A 17,626-nucleotide genomic window follows, 5' to 3' on the forward strand; every position below is an offset into this window, starting at 1 on the left:
TGCTTTTGGTGGATGTAATGTTTATCATCTGTGGGCAGCACGGTGGCACAGTGGTTAGCACTGCTGCCTCACAGCGCCAGGGTCCCAGGCTCCTGTCTGTGTGGAGTTTGCACATTCTCCCCGTGTCTGTGTGGGTTTCCTCCCACAGTCCAAAGATGTGCAGGTCAGGTGAATTGGCCGTGCTAAATTGCCCAGAGTGTTAGCTGAAGGGGTAAATGTAGGGGAATGGGTCTGGGTGGGTTGGTGTGGACTTGTTGGGCCGAAGGGCCTGTTTCCACACTGTAGATTAGATTACTTAATCTAAATTTAATGTTTACCATCTTGTTTGCAGATGGAACTGAATCGAACTTGAACTTTGAATATAACGTAGAGACCTTGGTGCTAACCATCCGGAAACCAGCTGTGAATGTGAATGCTGAGTGGAGCCTGTACCTTCGATAATCGTGTTCCGTACACACCTCCCCTCCCCTCTCTCTGTCTCTCTCTGTCATCTAACAGAGTAGATGGCTGTTGTCAGCAGCTGTAGGACAAACATTCGGGGATTCTGCAACATCTTTGTCCTGTCATACTCCTTCACAATTCTTCTTCTATTTCTACTTTCAAAATTGCAGGAACAAGCTGCTGCCTTGGAGTGACTGCAATCTGTTTCAGCTGCACCACTGCTCGGTGGGGGATATATGTGTGTGTGTGTGTGTGTGTGTGTCCCTGATCCAGCTCCAGGGCTGTGTCTGGGGGTTTCCACATTTGCTTGTGCTTGGTCAGTCTCTTCATGTCTCTATCCACCTTGTTCTCACTCTCCTCCTCCATTTAACTCCCAGGAGCGACTCATTCTGTTCCAGTGTGAATGTTTTCTCTTTCTCTATCATTTGTTCCCCCCTCTATCTGTCTCTCTCTATCCAGGAGGCAGTGACCTTTTGGTTTTTTTTGACTTCAGGCAGGAATCTGTACCTTGACGTGTAATTACAGCCTGTGCTCCCTGTGGGCTGTGATTACAGTACGAGTCCTGTGTTTCTCTTTTTTTCTCCCCCCCCCCCATCCCCAGAGAAAGCTGTGATTACATTGAGTCCTGTGTTTTCCCCTCCCCTCCCCTCCCCCACAGAAGACTGTGATTACAGTACGTGTCTCCCATTGCCAGGGACTTGAACCTTTGTACCCGTCCCACAGAGGGTCCTGTCTGTGTGTGTTCACCTGTCCATCTGCTCAGATGCTACCATCCCTGACAGAACAACTCTCGATTTACTCAAACAAGCTTCCTCCAATCCGCTCCCAACGTCCAGCTGCTAGGGTTCCAGAGAGCAGGCTGGGGTTTACTGACTTGACTTCAGGTTGGAACTAAAGCCCACCTGTGGAAGGATGACAAGTTCCTCTTAATTCTGGGACTTCAGAGACGTGACCATCTCCCTGGGGGTGGTCCTGAACATTAAGCAACATTTGCTCCAATAACAAAGACTAATCATGCTGGTAATTTCTCACTGAGGCTGTGTGTGGGTACTTTGCTCTGATTTATTTTCTCTCTGCCTACCCACCCTGGTTTTAATGACACCCACACACAGTTACAGAGACACTGTACACTCTGCTGTTTTAAAGGTATCTGGTTTCAAGGTGAAATTGTACTCTTTTTGTTCTGATGGGTTTGTGTGTTCTGTCAGTTCCAGGTCTGGTGTAGTTTTTCCCCATCAGTACCCACTGGGCCCTGGTCTGGCCTCCTGCTGCTCAAGGTCAGCCAGAGGTGCCCACTCCAACTGGCTAATGGGGTGGGCAAGGACACTCAGTACCCAGAGATCTTGTCTCCCTCCCACACTCTGCCATTCGGTGTGGGGCAGGAAATGCACAGAGGAAGGCGAAGGGTTAGAAAATGTCACCGAGTTACTGATGATTCTTCATTGATCTCTGCTGTTTTGGATGTTTTTTGATAAATGGAGACAATTAAAAACTGAAACAGTGTCTGAGTTTGTGGCTGTTTTTTAATCTGCTAGAGTAACATGGCGGGTGGTCCTCAGGGCTGAGAGCAGCTCAGTGTTTGCAGCAGGTGGGTGGGGCACCAGGAGGACTTCATTCATCAAGGGGGAGTACACATCCTGAACAAGGAAACAAGGGTGCACAGTGAGAGGCCATAGAGAACACCCTCTGGGCTGGTGGGGTCCATATCCCCCTCACACAGCTTGCACATGCTTCTGCCCTCTCACACCCCCAGCCCGTGCTCTGACACAATACTTAACGCTAGCCACCCCTCAGCCTCTGGCACAGTCCCCTCCCTGTCACTGAAGGTGATGGTGGACTGAACGAGCCTGTAATGCTGTTTAATGTCACAGGAGCCCTTGGGACACTCACGGGATGGTTTCAGCTGCAGAACTCTCTGGAAATATTTTGGGGGTAAAACCCCATTCTCATTCCCTGGCGTCAAAATCACCCGATTGGTGGAGAGATAAAAGGGGATTCCATCTGGAAGATAAACGAGAAGCTTTCAGCAATATGGGGGGGGGGGGGTGGAAGGGTGCATGGGAGGGAGGGAGGAGGGGAGATTTACCTCTGATGGCCTTTCTCAGCTGGATGAAGATGGCCAGTTCACAGTTACTGCGTATACCTGCAGGGGAATGAGAGAGCAGCTGGGTGATACTTCCTCTGTGTCAGTAAACACATGCCCACTAGGACTCGGACCAATTACTCCAGAAACCACCCCATCCCTACTCATCACAGTGTGACAGCAACTGCCTGGACCATCGACATTATCAATCAAAGACCGTTCTCACCCCAGTTACATTCTCTTCTGGCAAGGAGAAGATACAAAATTTAGATAAGCACATGCCTATTCAAGGAATGGGGGGATATGAACCAAGGGCGGGCAGAAGGGATTACTTTAATTTGGTGTCATGTTCGGTACAGCATTGTGGACCAAAGGGCCTGTTGCTATGTTGGACTGTTTTATGCTCTATGTTCTGTCACCCCTCAGCCTCTCCCTATAGCTCAAATCCTCCAACCCTCCAACATCCTTGTAAATCTTTTCTGAACCCTTCCAAGCTTCACAACATCTTTGCGATAGGAAGGAGACCAGAATTGCACGCAATATTCCAACAGTGGCCTAACCAATGTCCTGTACAGACGCAACATGACCGCCCAACTCCTGTACTCAATACTCTGACCAATAAAGGAAAGCATACCAAACACCTTCTTCACTATCTGTCTACCTGCGATTCCACTTTCAAGGAACAATGAAGATCCTGTTGTAATCTGAGGTAACCCTCTTTGCTGACCACTACACCTCCAATTTTAGTGTCATCTGCAGTAGTGTCATATTAACTGTACCTCTTATGCTCACAACCAAATCATTTACATAAATGATGAAAAGTAGAGGACACAGCACCGATCCTTGTGGCACTCCACTGGTCACAGGCCTCCAGTCTGAAAACCAACCCTCCACCACCACCCTCTGTCTTCTACCTTTGAGCCAGTTCTGTATCCAAATGGCTAGTTCTCCTTGTATCCCATGAGATCTAACCTTGCTCACCTTCCAGCTCAGCAAGTATGCTTACATCTAGATCCTTAACCCTATTTGCCAAAGCTATAGTATACTCCCACTGCCTTTATACTCTAAGGATTCACTCGATCTATCCTGTCTATACCTGACATGTGCTTCCTTTTTATTAACCAAACCCTCAATTTTTCTTGTCATCCAGCATTCCCTATACCTACCAGCCTTGCCTAACAGGAATATGCTGTCTCTGGACTCTTATTATCTCATTGTTGGAGGCTTCCAATTTTCCAGCTGTCCCTTGACATGCAAACATCTGCCGCCAATCAGCTTTTGAAAGTTCTTGCCTCATACCATCAAAATTAGCCTTTCTCCAATTTAGAACTTCAACTTTTCGATCTGGTCTATCCTTTTCCATCACTATTTTAAAACAAATAGAATTATGGTCACTGGCTGCAAAGTGCTCCCCCCACTGACACCTCAGTCACCTACCCTGCCTTATTTCCCAAGAGTAGGTCAAGTTTTGCTCCATTGCTGGGAGGTACAGTGACATACTGAATCAGAAAATATTACTGTGTACACTTAACAAATTCCTCTCCACCCAAGCCCTTTGCACAGAAAACAACACGTTTCACTGTATCCTGGTTCATGTGACAATACATCTAATAATCACCCCTCCCCCCTCTCACCGCTGACCACTAACCACTCCCCCTACGCCCCACTCACCGCTGACCACTCCCCCTACGCCCCACTCACCGCTGACCACTCCCCCTACGCCCCACTCACCGCTGACCACTCCCCCCACGCCCTCTCACCGCTGACCATTCCCCCTCACCGCTGACCACTCCTCCCTACGCCCCACTCACCGCTGATCACTCCCCCAACTCACTGCTGACTACTCTCCCTCCCCCTCCCCCAACTCACCACTGACCACTACCCCACCCCCTCCCCCAACTGACCACTCCCCCCTCTCACCGCTGACCACTAACCACTCCCCCATCCCCCACTCACCGCTGACCACTCCCCCCTCCCTCCGCTGACCACTCCCCCCTACACCCCCTCACTGCTGACCACTTGCCGCTGACCACTCCCTCTCCCCCACTGACCACTGCCCACTCACCGCTGACCACTCCCCCCACGACCACTCACTGCTGACCACTCCCCCTCCCCCAATCACTGCTGACCACTCCCCCCTCTCACCACTGACCACTCCCCCTCTCACCGCTGACCACTCCCCCTCTCACCGCTGACCACTCCCCCTCACCACTGACCATTCCCCCCTCTCACCGCTGACCACTCCCCCTCACCACTGACCACTCCCCCCCCTCACCGCTGACCACTTACCCCAATCCCTCTCACCGCTGACCACTACCCCCTCCCCGCACACACCGCTGACCACTCCTCCCTACGCCCCACTCACCGCTGACCACTCCCCCATCCCCCCACTCACCGCTGACCACTCCCCTATCCCCCCACTCACCGCTGACCACTCCCCCATCCCCCCACTCACCGCTGACCACTCCCCCATCCCCCCACTCACCGCTGACCACTCCCCCATCCCCCCACTCACCGCTGACCACTCCCCTATCCCCCCACTCACCGCTGACCACTCCCCCCTCCCAGGAAGACCAGGGGCCAGGTGGATATGCCTTCGGGACATACAGCGCAGACCCTCCACCCTTATCGAGTCCCAGTGGCGCCGGTAGGTGCCATGAACAGCCTGTTCCGGAACATTCCCAGCAGCCTCCGAGATCGGAATCAGCTCCAGCTCCTCGACCTCACCGAGAGAAACAAACCAGGAGTTAACAAAACCAACAACACCCCACCCTTCCCCTCCACCCCACCCCACCCCGCTATCAAAACAGGACAAACTCAAAGTTCACATCATCACTGTCCCCATCAAGCACAGAGTAAAGCTCCCTCTACACTGTCCCCCCATCAAACACCCCCAGGACAGGACAGCACGGGGTTAGATACAGAGTAAAGCTCCCTCTACACTGTCCCCCCATCAAACACTCCCAGGGACAGGGACAGCACGGGGTTAGATACAGAGTAAAGCTCCCTCTACACTGTCTCTAATCAAACACCCCCAGGACAGGGACAGCACGGGGTTAGATACAGAGTAAAGCTTCCTCTACACTGACCTGATCAAACACTCCCAGGACAGGGACAGCACGGGGTTAGATACAGAGTAAAGCTCCCTTTACACTGTCCGCATATAAAACTGGGGGCGAGGGGGGGGGTTTGGGGGTGTTATTGGGGTACGTACCTGTACACTGTGTCCCTGGTTTGGGGGTGGGGGTATTATTGGGGTACGTACCTGCACACTGTGTCCATGGTTTGGGGGTTGGGGTATTATTGGGGTATGTACCTGCACACTGTGTCCCTGGTTTGGGGGTGGGGGTATTATTGGGGTACGTACCTGTACACTGTGTCCCTGGTTTGGGGGAGGGGGTGTTACTGGGGTACATACCTGCACACTGTGTCCCTGGTTTGGGGGAGGGGGTGTTATTGGGGTACGTACCTGTACACTGTGTCCCTGGTTTGGGGGAGGGGGTGTTACTGGGGTACATACCTGTACACTGTGTCCCTGGTTTGGGGGTATTATTGGGGTACGTACCTGTACACTGTGTCCCTGGTTTGGGGGTGTTATTGGGGTACGTACCTGCACACTGTGTCCCTGGTTTGGGGGTATTATTGGGGTACATACCTGCACACTGTGTCCCTGGTTTGGGGGAGGGGGTGTTATTGGGGTACGTACCTGTACACTGTGTCCCTGGTTTGGGGGTGGGGGGTATTATTGGGGTATGTACCTGTACACTGTGACCCTGGTTTGGGGGTGGGGGTATTATTGGGGTACATACCTGTACACTGTGTCCCTGGTTTGGGGGTATTATTGGGGTACGTACCTGCACACTGTGTCCCTGGTTTGGGGGTGGGGGTATTATTGGGGTACGTACCTGTACACTGTGTCCCTGGTTTGGGGGTATTATTGGGGTACGTACCTGCACACTGTGTCCCTGGTTTGGGGGTGGGGGTATTATTGGGGTACGTACCTGCACACTGTGTCCCTGGTTTGGGGGTATTATTGGGGTACGTACCTGTACACTGTGTCCCTGGTTTGGGGGTATTATTGGGGTACGTACCTGTACACTGTGTCCCTGGTTTGGGGGTGTTATTGGGGTACGTACCTGCACACTGTGTCCCTGGTTTGGGGGTATTATTGGGGTATGTACCTGCACACTGTGTCCCTGGTTTGGGGGTGGGGGTATTATTGGGGTACGTACCTGTACACTGTGTCCTGGTTTGGGGGTGTTATTGGGGTACGTACCTGTACACTGTGACCCTGGTTTGGGGGTATTATTGGGGTATGTACCTGCACACTGTGTCCCTGGTTTGGGGGTGGGGGTATTATTGGGGTACGTACCTGCACACTGTGTCCCTGGTTTGGGGGTGGGGGTATTATTGGGGTACGTACCTGCACACTGTGACCCTGGTTTGGGGGTGGGGGGTGTTATTGGGGTACGTACCTGCACACTGTGACCCTGGTTTGGGGGTGGGGGGTGTTATTGGGGTACGTACCTGCACACTGTGACCCTGGTTTGGGGGTGGGGGGTGTTATTGGGGTACGTACCTGCACACTGTGACCCTGGTTTGGGGGTGGGGGGTGTTATTGGGGTACGTACCTGCACACTGTGACCCTGGTTTGGGGGTGGGGGGTGTTATTGGGGTACGTACCTGTACACTGTGTCCCTGGTTTGGGGGTGGGGGTATTATTGGGGTACGTACCTGTACACTGTGTCCCCGGTTTGGGGGTATTATTGGGGTACGTACCTGCACACTGTGTCCCTGGTTTGGGGGTATTATTGGGGTACGTACCTGCACACTGTGTCCCTGGTTTGGGGGTATTATTGGGGTACGTACCTGTACACTGTGTCCCTGGTTTGGGGGTATTATTGGGGTACGTACCTGTACACTGTGTCCCTGGTTTGGGGGTGGGGGTATTATTGGGGTACGTACCTGCACACTGTGTCCTGGTTTGGGGGTGTTATTGGGGTACGTACCTGCACACTGTGTCCCCGGTTTGGGGGTGGGGGTATTATTGGGGTACGTACCTGCACACTGTGACCCTGGTTTGGGGGTATTATTGGGGTACGTACCTGCACACTGTGTCCCTGGTTTGGGGGAGGGGGTATTATTGGGGTACGTACCTGCACACTGTGTCCCTGGTTTGGGGGTATTATTGGGGTACGTACCTGTACACTGTGTCCCTGGTTTGGGGGTGGGGGGTATTATTGGGGTACGTACCTGCACACTGTGTCCCTGGTTTGGGGGTGTTATTGGGGTACGTACCTGTACACTGTGACCCTGGTTTGGGGGTGGGGGTATTATTGGGGTACGTACCTGCACACTGTGACCCTGGTTTGGGGGTATTATTGGGGTACGTACCTGCACACTGTGTCCCCGGTTTGGGGGTGGGGGTATTATTGGGGTACGTACCTGTACACTGTGTCCCTGGTTTGGGGGTATTATTGGGGTACGTACCTGTACACTGTGTCCCTGGTTTGGGGGTGGGGGTATTATTGGGGTACGTACCTGTACACTGTGTCCCTGGTTTGGGGGTGTTATTGGGGTACGTACCTGTACACTGTGTCCCTGGTTTGGGGGTGTTATTGGGGTACGTACCTGTACACTGTGTCCCTGGTTTGGGGGTGGGGGTATTATTGGGGTACGTACCTGTACACTGTGTCCCTGGTTTGGGGGTATTATTGGGGTACGTACCTGTACACTGTGTCCCTGGTTTGGGGGTATTATTGGGGTACGTACCTGTACACTGTGTCCCTGGTTTGGGGGTGGGGGTGTTATTGGGGTACGTACCTGTACACTGTGTCCCTGGTTTGGGGGTATTATTGGGGTACGTACCTGCACACTGTGTCCCTGGTTTGGGGGTGTTATTGGGGTACGTACCTGTACACTGTGACCCTGGTTTGGGGGTGGGGGTATTATTGGGGTACGTACCTGCACACTGTGACCCTGGTTTGGGGGTATTATTGGGGTACGTACCTGCACACTGTGTCCCCGGTTTGGGGGTGGGGGTATTATTGGGGTACGTACCTGCACACTGTGTCCCTGGTTTGGGGGTGTTATTGGGGTACGTACCTGCACACTGTGTCCCTGGTTTGGGGGTATTATTGGGGTACGTACCTGTACACTGTGTCCCTGGTTTGGGGGTGGGGGGTGTTATTGGGGTACGTACCTGTACACTGTGTCCCTGGTTTGGGGGTGTTATTGGGGTACGTACCTGCACACTGTGTCCCTGGTTTGGGGGTATTATTGGGGTACGTACCTGCACACTGTGTCCCCGGTTTGGGGGTGGGGGTATTATTGGGGTACGTACCTGCACACTGTGTCCCTGGTTTGGGGGTGTTATTGGGGTACGTACCTGTACACTGTGTCCCTGGTTTGGGGGAGGGGGTATTATTGGGGTACGTACCTGCACACTGTGTCCCTGGTTTGGGGGTGTTATTGGGGTACGTACCTGTACACTGTGACCCTGGTTTGGGGGTGGGGGTGTTATTGGGGTACGTACCTGCACACTGTGTCCCTGGTTTGGGGGTGGGGGTATTATTGGGGTACGTACCTGCACACTGTGACCCTGGTTTGGGGGTATTATTGGGGTACGTACCTGTACACTGTGTCCCTGGTTTGGGGGTGGGGGGTATTATTGGGGTACGTACCTGTACACTGTGTCCCTGGTTTGGGGGAGGGGGTATTATTGGGGTACGTACCTGCACACTGTGTCCCTGGTTTGGGGGTGGGGGTGTTATTGGGGTACGTACCTGCACACTGTGACCCTGGTTTGGGGGTATTATTGGGGTACGTACCTGTACACTGTGTCCCTGGTTTGGGGGTGGGGGTGTTATTGGGGTACGTACCTGCACACTGTGTCCCTGGTTTGGGGGTGGGGGTATTGTTGGGGTACGTACCTGTACACTGTGACCCTGGTTTGGGGGTATTATTGGGGTACGTACCTGCACACTGTGTCCCTGGTTTGGGGGTGGGGGTATTATTGGGGTACGTACCTGCACACTGTGACCCTGGTTTGGGGGTATTATTGGGGTACGTACCTGTACACTGTGACCCTGGTTTGGGGGTATTATTGGGGTACGTACCTGTACACTGTGTCCCTGGTTTGGGGGAGGGGGTATTATTGGGGTACGTACCTGCACACTGTGACCCTGGTTTGGGGGTATTATTGGGGTACGTACCTGCACACTGTGTCCCTGGTTTGGGGGTGGGGGTATTGTTGGGGTACGTACCTGTACACTGTGACCCTGGTTTGGGGGTATTATTGGGGTACGTACCTGTACACTGTGACCCTGGTTTGGGGGTGGGGGTGTTATTGGGGTACGTACCTGTACACTGTATCCCCGGTTTGGGGGTGGGGGTATTATTGGGGTACGTACCTGTACACTGTGTCCCCGGTTTGGGGGTATTATTGGGGTACGTACCTGCACACTGTGTCCCTGGTTTGGGGGTGGGGGTATTATTGGGGTACGTACCTGTACACTGTGTCCCTGGTTTGGGGGTGGGGGTATTATTGGGGTACGTACCTGTACACTGTGTCCCTGGTTTGGGGGTGGGGGGTGTTATTGGGGTACGTACCTGTACACTGTGTCCCCGGTTTGGGGGTGGGGGTATTATTGGGGTACGTACCTGCACACTGTGTCCTGGTTTGGGGGTATTATTGGGGTACGTACCTGCACACTGTGTCCCTGGTTTGGGGGTGGGGGTATTATTGGGGTACGTACCTGTACACTGTGTCCCTGGTTTGGGGGTGGGGGGTGTTATTGGGGTACGTACCTGTACACTGTGTCCCCGGTTTGGGGGTGGGGGTATTATTGGGGTACGTACCTGTACACTGTGTCCCCGGTTTGGGGGTATTATTGGGGTACGTACCTGCACACTGTGTCCCTGGTTTGGGGGTATTATTGGGGTACGTACCTGCACACTGTGTCCCCGGTTTGGGGGTGGGGGTATTATTGGGGTACGTACCTGCACACTGTGTCCTGGTTTGGGGGTGGGGGTATTATTGGGGTACGTACCTGTACACTGTGTCCCTGGTTTGGGGGTGTTATTGGGGTACGTACCTGTACACTGTGTCCCTGGTTTGGGGGTGTTATTGGGGTACGTACCTACACACTGTGTCCCCGGTTTGGGGGTGGGGGTATTATTGGGGTACGTACCTGCACACTGTGTCCCCGGTTTGGGGGTGGGGGTATTATTGGGGTACGTACCTGCACACTGTGTCCCCGGTTTGGGGGTGGGGGTATTATTGGGGTACGTACCTGCACACTGTGTCCCCGGTTTGGGGGTGGGGGTATTATTGGGGTACGTACCTGCACACTGTGTCCTGGTTTGGGGGTGGGGGTATTATTGGGGTACGTACCTGTACACTGTGTCCCTGGTTTGGGGGTGTTATTGGGGTACGTACCTGTACACTGTGTCCCTGGTTTGGGGGTGTTATTGGGGTACGTACCTACACACTGTGTCCCTGGTTTGGGGGTGGGGGTATTATTGGGGTACGTACCTGCACACTGTGTCCCTGGTTTGGGGGTATTATTGGGGTACGTACCTGCACACTGTGTCCCTGGTTTGGGGGTGGGGGGTGTTATTGGGGTACGTACCTGTACACTGTGTCCCTGGTTTGGGGGTGGGGGGTGTTATTGGGGTACGTACCAATACACTGTGTCCCTGGTTTGGGGGTATTATTGGGGTACGTACCTGCACACTGTGACCCTGGTTTGGGGGTATTATTGGGGTACGTACCTGCACACTGTGCCCCTGGTTTGGGGGTGGGGGTATTATTGGGGTACGTACCTGTACACTGTGTCCCTGGTTTGGGGGTATTATTGGGGTACGTACCTGCACACTGTGTCCCTGGTTTGGGGGTGTTATTGGGGTACGTACCTGTACACTGTGACCCTGGTTTGGGGGTGGGGGTGTTATTGGGGTACATACCTGCACACTGTGTCCCTGGTTTGGGGGTGGGGGTATTATTGGGGTACGTACCTGCACACTGTGACCCTGGTTTGGGGGTGGGGGTATTATTGGGGTACGTACCTGCACACTGTGTCCCTGGTTTGGGGGTGTTATTGGGGTACGTACCTGCACACTGTGACCCTGGTTTGGGGGTGGGGGTATTATTGGGGTACGTACCTGTACACTGTGTCCCTGGTTTGGGGGTGGGGGTATTATTGGGGTACGTACCTGTACACTGTGTCCCTGGTTTGGGGGTATTATTGGGGTATGTACCTGTACACTGTGTCCCTGGTTTGGGGGTATTATTGGGGTACGTACCTGTACACTGTGTCCCTGGTTTGGGGGTGGGGGTATTATTGGGGTACGTACCTGTACACTGTGTCCCTGGTTTGGGGGTGTTATTGGGGTACGTACCTGTACACTGTGTCCCTGGTTTGGGGGTATTATTGGGGTACGTACCTGCACACTGTGTCCCTGGTTTGGGGGTATTATTGGGGTACGTACCTGCACACTGTGTCCCTGGTTTGGGGGTATTATTGGGGTACGTACCTGTACACTGTGTCCCTGGTTTGGGGGTATTATTGGGGTACGTACCTGTACACTGTGACCCTGGTTTGGGGGTGGGGGTATTATTGGGGTACGTACCTGCACACTGTGACCCTGGTTTGGGGGTGGGGGTATTATTGGGGTACGTACCTGTACACTGTGCCCCTGGTTTGGGGGTGTTATTGGGGTACGTACCTGTACACTGTGACCCTGGTTTGGGGGTATTATTGGGGTACGTACCTGTACACTGTGTCCCTGGTTTGGGGGTATTATTGGGGTACGTACCTGCACACTGTGTCCCTGGTTTGGGGGTGGGGGTATTATTGGGGTACGTACCTGCACACTGTGTCCCTGGTTTGGGGGTATTATTGGGGTACGTACCTGTACACTGTGTCCCTGGTTTGGGGGTATTATTGGGGTACGTACCTGTACACTGTGTCCCTGGTTTGGGGGTGTTATTGGGGTATGTACCTGCACACTGTGTCCCTGGTTTGGGGGTGGGGGTATTATTGGGGTACGTACCTGTACACTGTGTCCTGGTTTGGGGGTGTTATTGGGGTACGTACCTGTACACTGTGACCCTGGTTTGGGGGTATTATTGGGGTATGTACCTGCACACTGTGTCCCTGGTTTGGGGGTGGGGGTATTATTGGGGTACGTACCTGCACACTGTGTCCCTGGTTTGGGGGTGGGGGTATTATTGGGGTACGTACCTGCACACTGTGACCCTGGTTTGGGGGTGGGGGGTGTTATTGGGGTACGTACCTGCACACTGTGACCCTGGTTTGGGGGTGGGGGGTGTTATTGGGGTACGTACCTGCACACTGTGACCCTGGTTTGGGGGTGGGGGGTGTTATTGGGGTACGTACCTGCACACTGTGACCCTGGTTTGGGGGTGGGGGGTGTTATTGGGGTACGTACCTGCACACTGTGACCCTGGTTTGGGGGTGGGGGGTGTTATTGGGGTACGTACCTGTACACTGTGTCCCTGGTTTGGGGGTGGGGGTATTATTGGGGTACGTACCTGTACACTGTGTCCCTGGTTTGGGGGTATTATTGGGGTACGTACCTGCACACTGTGTCCTGGTTTGGGGGTGTTATTGGGGTACGTACCTGCACACTGTGTCCCCGGTTTGGGGGTGGGGGTATTATTGGGGTACGTACCTGTACACTGTGTCCCTGGTTTGGGGGTATTATTGGGGTACGTACCTGTACACTGTGTCCCTGGTTTGGGGGTGGGGGTATTATTGGGGTACGTACCTGCACACTGTGTCCCTGGTTTGGGGGTGTTATTGGGGTACGTACCTGTACACTGTGACCCTGGTTTGGGGGTGGGGGTATTATTGGGGTACGTACCTGCACACTGTGACCCTGGTTTGGGGGTATTATTGGGGTACGTACCTGCACACTGTGTCCCCGGTTTGGGGGTGGGGGTATTATTGGGGTACGTACCTGTACACTGTGTCCCTGGTTTGGGGGTATTATTGGGGTACGTACCTGTACACTGTGTCCCTGGTTTGGGGGTGTTATTGGGGTACGTACCTGTACACTGTGTCCCTGGTTTGGGGGTGTTATTGGGGTACGTACCTGCACACTGTGTCCCTGGTTTGGGGGTATTATTGGGGTACGTACCTGTACACTGTGTCCCTGGTTTGGGGGTGGGGGGTGTTATTGGGGTACGTACCTGTACACTGTGTCCCTGGTTTGGGGGTATTATTGGGGTACGTACCTGCACACTGTGTCCCTGGTTTGGGGGTGTTATTGGGGTACGTACCTGTACACTGTGACCCTGGTTTGGGGGTGGGGGTATTATTGGGGTACGTACCTGCACACTGTGACCCTGGTTTGGGGGTATTATTGGGGTACGTACCTGCACACTGTGTCCCCGGTTTGGGGGTGGGGGTATTATTGGGGTACGTACCTGCACACTGTGTCCCTGGTTTGGGGGTGTTATTGGGGTACGTACCTGCACACTGTGTCCCTGGTTTGGGGGTATTATTGGGGTACGTACCTGTACACTGTGTCCCTGGTTTGGGGGTGGGGGGTGTTATTGGGGTACGTACCTGTACACTGTGTCCCTGGTTTGGGGGTGTTATTGGGGTACGTACCTGCACACTGTGTCCCTGGTTTGGGGGTATTATTGGGGTACGTACCTGCACACTGTGTCCCCGGTTTGGGGGTGGGGGTATTATTGGGGTACGTACCTGTACACTGTGACCCTGGTTTGGGGGTGGGGGTATTATTGGGGTACGTACCTGCACACTGTGTCCCTGGTTTGGGGGTGTTATTGGGGTACGTACCTGTACACTGTGACCCTGGTTTGGGGGTGGGGGTATTATTGGGGTACGTACCTGTACACTGTGTCCCTGGTTTGGGGGAGGGGGTATTATTGGGGTACGTACCTGCACACTGTGTCCCTGGTTTGGGGGTGTTATTGGGGTACGTACCTGTACACTGTGACCCTGGTTTGGGGGTGGGGGTGTTATTGGGGTACGTACCTGCACACTGTGTCCCTGGTTTGGGGGTGGGGGTATTATTGGGGTACGTACCTGCACACTGTGACCCTGGTTTGGGGGTATTATTGGGGTACGTACCTGTACACTGTGTCCCTGGTTTGGGGGTGGGGGGTATTATTGGGGTACGTACCTGTACACTGTGTCCCTGGTTTGGGGGAGGGGGTATTATTGGGGTACGTACCTGCACACTGTGTCCCTGGTTTGGGGGTGGGGGTGTTATTGGGGTACGTACCTGCACACTGTGACCCTGGTTTGGGGGTATTATTGGGGTACGTACCTGTACACTGTGTCCCTGGTTTGGGGGTGGGGGTGTTATTGGGGTACGTACCTGCACACTGTGTCCCTGGTTTGGGGGTGGGGGTATTGTTGGGGTACGTACCTGTACACTGTGACCCTGGTTTGGGGGTATTATTGGGGTACGTACCTGCACACTGTGTCCCTGGTTTGGGGGTGGGGGTATTATTGGGGTACGTACCTGCACACTGTGACCCTGGTTTGGGGGTATTATTGGGGTACGTACCTGTACACTGTGACCCTGGTTTGGGGGTATTATTGGGGTACGTACCTGTACACTGTGTCCCTGGTTTGGGGGAGGGGGTATTATTGGGGTACGTACCTGCACACTGTGACCCTGGTTTGGGGGTATTATTGGGGTACGTACCTGCACACTGTGTCCCTGGTTTGGGGGTGGGGGTATTGTTGGGGTACGTACCTGTACACTGTGACCCTGGTTTGGGGGTATTATTGGGGTACGTACCTGTACACTGTGACCCTGGTTTGGGGGTGGGGGTGTTATTGGGGTACGTACCTGTACACTGTATCCCCGGTTTGGGGGTGGGGGTATTATTGGGGTACGTACCTGTACACTGTGTCCCCGGTTTGGGGGTATTATTGGGGTACGTACCTGCACACTGTGTCCCTGGTTTGGGGGTGGGGGTATTATTGGGGTACGTACCTGTACACTGTGTCCCCGGTTTGGGGGTGGGGGTATTATTGGGGTACGTACCTGTACACTGTGTCCCCGGTTTGGGGGTATTATTGGGGTACGTACCTGCACACTGTGTCCCTGGTTTGGGGGTATTATTGGGGTACGTACCTGCACACTGTGTCCCCGGTTTGGGGGTGGGGGTATTATTGGGGTACGTACCTGCACACTGTGTCCTGGTTTGGGGGTGGGGGTATTATTGGGGTACGTACCTGTACACTGTGTCCCTGGTTTGGGGGTGTTATTGGGGTACGTACCTGTACACTGTGTCCCTGGTTTGGGGGTGTTATTGGGGTACGTACCTACACACTGTGTCCCCGGTTTGGGGGTGGGGGTATTATTGGGGTACGTACCTGCACACTGTGTCCCCGGTTTGGGGGTGGGGGTATTATTGGGGTACGTACCTGCACACTGTGTCCCCGGTTTGGGGGTGGGGGTATTATTGGGGTACGTACCTGCACACTGTGTCCCCGGTTTGGGGGTGGGGGTATTATTGGGGTACGTACCTGCACACTGTGTCCTGGTTTGGGGGTGGGGGTATTATTGGGGTACGTACCTGTACACTGTGTCCCTGGTTTGGGGGTGTTATTGGGGTACGTACCTGTACACTGTGTCCCTGGTTTGGGGGTGTTATTGGGGTACGTACCTACACACTGTGTCCCTGGTTTGGGGGTGGGGGTATTATTGGGGTACGTACCTGCACACTGTGTCCCTGGTTTGGGGGTATTATTGGGGTACGTACCTGCACACTGTGTCCCTGGTTTGGGGGTGGGGGGTGTTATTGGGGTACGTACCTGTACACTGTGTCCCTGGTTTGGGGGTGGGGGGTGTTATTGGGGTACGTACCAATACACTGTGTCCCTGGTTTGGGGGTATTATTGGGGTACGTACCTGCACACTGTGACCCTGGTTTGGGGGTATTATTGGGGTACGTACCTGCACACTGTGCCCCTGGTTTGGGGGTGGGGGTATTATTGGGGTACGTACCTGCACACTGTGTCCCTGGTTTGGGGGTATTATTGGGGTATGTACCTGTACACTGTGTCCCTGGTTTGGGGGTGGGGGTATTATTGGGGTACGTACCTGCACACTGTGTCCCTGGTTTGGGGGTGGGGGTATTATTGGGGTACGTACCTGCACACTGTGACCCTGGATTGGGGGTATTATTGGGGTACGTACCTGTACACTGTGTCCCTGGTTTGGGGGTATTATTGGGGTACGTACCTGCACACTGTGTCCCTGGTTTGGGGGTATTATTGGGGTACGTACCTGTACACTGTGTCCCTGGTTTGGGGGTGGGGGTATTATTGGGGTACGTACCTGCACACTGTGCCCCTGGTTTGGGGGTATTATTGGGGTACGTACCTGCACACTGTGTCCCTGGTTTGGGGGTGGGGGTATTATTGGGGTACGTACCTGCACACTGTGACCCTGGTTTGGGGGTATTATTGGGGTACGTACCTGCACACTGTGCCCCTGGTTTGGGGGTATTATTGGGGTACGTACCTGCACACTGTGTCCCTGGTTTGGGGGTGGGGGGTATTATTGGGGTACGTACCTGCACACTGTGTCCCTGGTTTGGGGGTGGGGGGTATTATTGGGGTACGTACCTGCACACTGTGACCCTGGTTTGGGGGTATTATTGGGGTACGTACCTGCACACTGTGTCCCTGGTTTGGGGGTGGGGGTATTATTGGGGTACGTACCTGCACACTGTGACCCTGGTTTGGGGGTATTATTGGGGTACGTACCTGCACACTGTGACCCTGGTTTGGGGGTATTATTGGGGTACGTACCTGTACACTGTGTCCCTGGTTTGGGGGTATTATTGGGGTACGTACCTGTACACTGTGTCCCTGGTTTGGGGGTATTATTGGGGTACGTACCTGCACACTGTGACCCTGGTTTGGGGGTGGGGGTATTATTGGGGTACGTACCTGCACACTGTGACCCTGGTTTGGGGGTATTATTGGGGTACGTACCTGCACACTGTGTCCCTGGTTTGGGGGTGGGGGTATTATTGGGGTACGTACCTGTACACTGTGTCCCTGGTTTGGGGGTATTATT

The 17,626-nt window shown here is 54.0% G+C and overlaps 1 protein-coding gene across 1 annotated transcript; it reads right to left on the reverse strand.

Annotated features, from left to right (window-relative positions):
- Positions 1 to 1,946: 1,946 nt before the first annotated feature.
- On the reverse strand, positions 1,947 to 11,326 carry LOC140457197 (tRNA 2'-phosphotransferase 1-like; the record flags this gene model as incomplete). Its single annotated transcript, XM_072551259.1, has 5 exons — positions 1,947 to 2,078; positions 2,332 to 2,442; positions 2,528 to 2,584; positions 5,132 to 5,246; positions 11,300 to 11,326. Coding segments are annotated over 5 exons (336 nt in total), but the record flags the coding sequence as incomplete, so codon positions are not given.
- Between the last annotated feature and the right edge of the window lie 6,300 nt (positions 11,327 to 17,626).

Source organism: Chiloscyllium punctatum, chromosome 31 (genome assembly GCF_047496795.1).
Source record: "Chiloscyllium punctatum isolate Juve2018m chromosome 31, sChiPun1.3, whole genome shotgun sequence".
Taxonomy (NCBI): domain Eukaryota; kingdom Metazoa; phylum Chordata; class Chondrichthyes; order Orectolobiformes; family Hemiscylliidae; genus Chiloscyllium; species Chiloscyllium punctatum.